We start from the raw sequence: 5,442 nt of genomic DNA, 5'->3' as shown, positions 1-5,442 counted from the left end.
ATAATTTAGTACACAAATGTAACACGGTTAACAAGTACTCGATCCTTCGCGATATACTCCAACGTTTGACCGCCTAAAATAGTTGGGAAATGTTGGAGATTATGCTTTTGATGAATACACTGAATAAGGTAATTGCAATATGCTTTTGTCCAGAGAGAGTGCCATATTATAAATTCATTTATTATGTATTGCACGTGCTATTTCGGTCTTATAATAAATGTCCTATTTTATTATTTCATCAATTTCATTAACTTATTTACTCATATTTTATTATATAAAACTTATAAATATAAATGAGACTCATACTTCACTAACTTATTCAATTCAATTTTTTTTACATTTTTTAAAATTCATCCCAAGCTAAATAGAACTACTATTATGGGACAAAGAGTGTATAACTATTTAAATAAATGAATTTATTAATGCTCTCAACTTTTGACGATTCCAGAATGATCGGTGGAAATGTCGCTAGCTTGCTGCGAATGGTATATTTCCAATTGTATGAATTAAAAGAGAGATATATTCAATTATTTGACGTAAAACTAAGCACATTTTTACTGTAACTTAATGTTGAGGAAAAGGATTATTAGCACATTTTCAATCGTAGAGGACCACTTCAACAAATTAAATGACTTAAGTAGCATCATGTCAAGGTCATATTGAGTTCTCAATGGTAATAAACCGATTATAAAACCATGCGATAATAGTAGGAGTAGTTGAAAATTGAAATTCAAGCTTTAGTTTGCCAACCGTTGATTTAAGTACTGTGAAGATAATAACCCAATCATACATACTAATCTTAGATGTCTCAAAGTCAATGGAGGCGAGGACACTTGTCTCCTTTCCCAAAATAGTTTATTTGATTGTACAATTTTATTTTATTAATTAATTGTATTTTTTACACCCTTGATTTAAGTGTTTTTTAAACAAAAGATTCGATGTCTCACGAGAGAGGACAAAACATTGGCGATATAACTATAAATACGCGTATTTAAGTAATATTTGTGTAGTAAAAAGTCGCGTGAAGAGCACATTTAGTCGTTTTTCCTCTTTATTTCGTGGTATTTTCTATGTTTTCATATAGGCTACGTGTTCATATAATGCAATAATTTAAATCAATTAGTACTAATTCGAGCCATGCATGTCACTTCAAAATAAATATTATAAAGCAAAAATAAATTTAAAGAGTGACATTTTCTTATTCAATCAATTATTAACAATAATGCAACATACAAAAGCAAGAAAATTATTAAAAGTCAACGATAATGTAAATTTTAGGAAATAATAGAGTTATAAACATGATTATTTATTGTAGCCTTCTTCGAGATTCTATATATTAACTTAGAGTTAATATTTTTGACAAAGACATATTATTAGTAACTAACTCACCTATAAAATAGGAGTACAACTTAAAAACAGATAAATGCTTTCCTATATTGCTAAATTAATATTCCTCGTCCCATAAAAGATGTCATCTTTATGGATAACACATAGTAATTTTACGAGGTTTTGTTTTGTTTATTAAGTGGAGAAAGAATATATTTTTATATTAATATGATGAGAGAGAACTTTTTTGAAAAATAAAAATGTGACATCATCACTAGAACAAACTAAAAGAATGAGACATCTTTTATAGGATGAAGGGAGTAGTATAAAGTTAAAAAAAAAAGGGAGTAGTATAAAGTTAAAAAAAAAGGGAGTCGTATAATTAAAATCATTATCGATGATAACAAAAAATCTTAAACAAAAAACGGATAATAAATCTCAAACTATGTCATAGGTAGAACAATTGTATTATCTGATTCACTGTTCAATTTTGCAAGGAATGTATTTCAAATTTTTCCATAACAAAGTACTTAGTTTGAATAGTTTATAAATTGAAATTAAGATTATAAATTACACATATTGGGAGTGGTTCAAGAACTTTTTTAAAAAGTGAACTTTAATTAAAAAATATCAGTTTGATATTCTGATACTAATATTAGTTTAAATCACAAAACATATCAGTTACTAAGTCAGAAACTAATATTTATGAATTAACGAACTGATATTGAGACAAAAACTAATATTTTTATAATACTAATTGATATCAATATATTTGCAAACTTATATAAATCTGTATTTTGACTTTAATAGTAAAAGTTATGCTATAATCCATCTCATATTATACATTGTTATATATACTCTTAAGTTATGCTATAATCCATCTCCTACCATACATTGTTATATATACTCTTATTTATTATGCTTAATGGGCTGTCATCTACATATTATCATGTCTTTTTAGCTCAGATTTCGAAGTTATATGCAGATTAGAAACTTTAGGACTAAAATTATTCATGGCACAATGTATATATGGTGCCGGTGCGTTGATTCTATAGCCTTTTACTTTTTTGTTTTGACATTTGATGATTAAAGAAGTCATCAATTGTAATTGAGTTAGGTTACAGATTTAATATCCTGCAATCATTGTAGACTTTATAATTTAAATGTGTTTTTATCCTAACATTTGAAATGAGATTTATTGTTTTGTATGTGTGTCATTATGCATTTATTGAAACCCAAACGACTAGTACGCAATGGTGCCCAGTGGAAGAAAACCGTGATCAACGAGTATGTTTGAGAGCCGACTCGAAGTGGTGGCTGGGAAATAAGAGCTCACCGTGACCAACGAGAAATCGGAGTGGTGGTCTGACAAAGAACTAACGACTAACGAGGACGTAAGCTCTTAGCATGTTACGGACTCAATATCCTACGTCAATTATTAGAGCAACTAATGTAAAGTTTATAGACTAAACTGCATGCTATTCTTTTTGGATACACCTTTAGGGTTCTTATGGTGGCCATTGACTCATTGATTGATGACAATTCAAAGAACGTAAAAAGCATTGATAAATCAATCCAAAAGGGCGTCTGATCTGTTCAAATGGATGCATGTATACTCATCAGAGATACATAGCTCTATATATTGCTGCCACATATCTAATGTATGGGTCATCATTATCATAAAAAAAAATGATCATATATTCCAGCAGTCGATTCCCAAAATCTACATACTATAATCAAACAGTAGAAAAACCCACAACTCTTCACAAAAAGGAGTGTAGTAGATACTCCTTTTTTTACTGTTTCCTGGAGTACAATTTTTCAATAATTAGCTGGAATTGCATGAATGTTGATTAGCTGGAAAAGTTCAACTATTTATACATAAATTAATATTGAGTTACAGTGTTTTGCAACAGGAACATCATTGACTAGTTGATCTGCTTTTAGTTAAGATTTAAAAGTTAAATTAAGTAGTGGAATCTTGAAAACCAAGAAAGAGACTGGGCATCAAATTAAATTTATTCAATTTATATATATAGTACTAGTAGTAATAATTTTTGCTGTGTGATTTAAAACGGAAACTAATCAGCCAATAAGCTTGAACGTACAGATATAGTTTGACTTGTTATATGAATTGATGGCATTGCCATTATTTCCTAATCATCTTCCATCAATAAAACGCCCAAATCCCACACAACACAACGCAACACCCTGGATATTCCTGCCTACGAACATAGATGCACCAAATATAAGAGATAGAGATAGAGAGAGATGGGTAGAGCTCCTTGCTGTGATAAGGCAAATGTGAAGAAGGGCCCATGGTCGGCTGAAGAAGATGCTAAGCTTAAGGAGTTCATGGACAAATGTGGCACCGCTGGCAATTGGATCGCTCTTCCTCAAAAAGCTGGTAATTAAAATTTTAAATACATCCCCTCTCTCTCCCTTCATACTATATCTTAGGAGTATGTTTTTAGTGATGGGAATTTGTTGGAAATATCAGGTCTGAAAAGATGTGGAAAGAGCTGCAGATTGAGATGGCTTAATTATCTCAGACCTAACATTAAACATGGCGAATTTTCGGATGAAGAAGACAGAATTATTTGCACACTCTACGCAACCATTGGAAGCAGGTACACCAAATAATTAACACCTCTCTCTCTCCAGCAGTGAAGTGTTTTATATAGAATTTGATGCCCTGCAAGTGGATACTGACATTATATAACCTGAACCACAAAAACACCATGTTTTCTTTCTTCTTCTGCCAATTTTAAACGAAAACAAAATGAATTAACTGAAATATGGCATAAACTGTGGGAAATTCCAATGCTACATGTTAAAGTCAACAGATTCTCCTGTATTTAACATGAATTTTGTGCATGCACATCAGTTTTTAGTCAATAATTATGCTCAAATATAACATACTTTTGTTTCTTCAAATATCAATTGAAACGAATTGTTGTTATGTCCAAAAAATGCAGGTGGTCAATCATCGCAGGCCAGTTACCCGGGCGAACCGACAACGACATTAAGAATTACTGGAACACCAAGCTCAAGAAGAAATTAATGGGACTCATCCCTTCAAACCACACCAAATATTCACAGCCGCACTCGCATCTATACAGCGATTTCAACTCCTTTTATCTCCAAACTGCTAAATCAGTTGAACCAATGCCATCCTTCTACTGCAACACATTTTCACTAACCACATCTCAGTATCCTTATTTTTCGCAAAATCAAGAGGCCTTGGCCGATCTCCAGCACTATCAAGAGAAGGAAGGCAACAAAATGCTCATGTTTGGTGGCAATGAAGCGAGCTGTAGCAAAGAACACGTCAAACAGGAAGGAATTGCCTGCGGTTTTCACGGATTTTACGGTGAATTTGATCAGAAATGCATGCTGATAAATGATGCGTTTTTTTATCAAAAGCCGTTTAATTCGGATGGTCAGTTGCAGTGTGACGTGGAACAAGTTAAACAGCTGATTAGTAACAATCATGATGAGGGCAAGGAGATGTTGTATTACTATTAGCTAGAGAGAGAAAATTTGACTATAAGTACAATATGAAAGATTTGAAGAGGTAAGTATAGCTTCATCATGCACATAAGACCTAAATTGTCCAAAGTTCAAATTAAAAGGGTAAATGGTATACATAATACTCCCTGCGTCTATCATTAAATGTCCCATTTTTTTTTCCGTATGTTCGCCAATAAAGGTCCCTTTTTACTTTTACTATATTTGATAAGTGGACCATACATTTCACTAACTCATTCCACTCACATTTTATTATAAAACCAATATATAAAAGTAGGTTCCACATTCCACTAACTTTTCTATCCACTTTACTACATAAAGTCGAACAATTTTTTAAAATCTATGCTGGTCAAATATGAGACATTTAATCACGGACAGAGGGAATAGTTTTAATAACTCTTAACTATTAGAGCAACCACAATAGCGGATGTCCACTATTGGAGCCGGCGAGCGGATGACGGACGTCCCGGACGGACGAGAGGTTGCCCGTGGTCGTGAGGCGTCGTCCGTCCGCTCATCCGCTATTGTGGTCAGGCGATGTATGAGCGGACGGATGAGAGCATTTTTCGAATTTTTTATTTTATT

The 5,442-nt window shown here is 32.5% G+C and overlaps 1 protein-coding gene across 1 annotated transcript; it reads left to right on the top strand.

Moving 5' to 3' along the window:
* The first annotated feature begins 3,496 nt into the window (after positions 1-3,496).
* LOC125185169 (transcription factor MYB36-like) lies at positions 3,497-4,907 on the top strand. The gene is made up of 3 exons (XM_048081666.1): positions 3,497-3,733; positions 3,827-3,956; positions 4,305-4,907. Exons 1-3 carry the CDS (start codon positions 3,598-3,600, stop codon positions 4,852-4,854), a joined length of 816 nt encoding a protein of 271 aa, XP_047937623.1. The 5' UTR covers positions 3,497-3,597; the 3' UTR covers positions 4,855-4,907.
* Positions 4,908-5,442: the final 535 nt, after the last annotated feature.

This window comes from Salvia hispanica, chromosome 4 (genome assembly GCF_023119035.1).
Source record: "Salvia hispanica cultivar TCC Black 2014 chromosome 4, UniMelb_Shisp_WGS_1.0, whole genome shotgun sequence".
Lineage (NCBI taxonomy): Eukaryota > Viridiplantae > Streptophyta > Magnoliopsida > Lamiales > Lamiaceae > Salvia > Salvia hispanica.
Note: the sequence above shows the minus strand (reverse complement) of the source record. Positions and strands in the feature narration are given on the sequence as shown.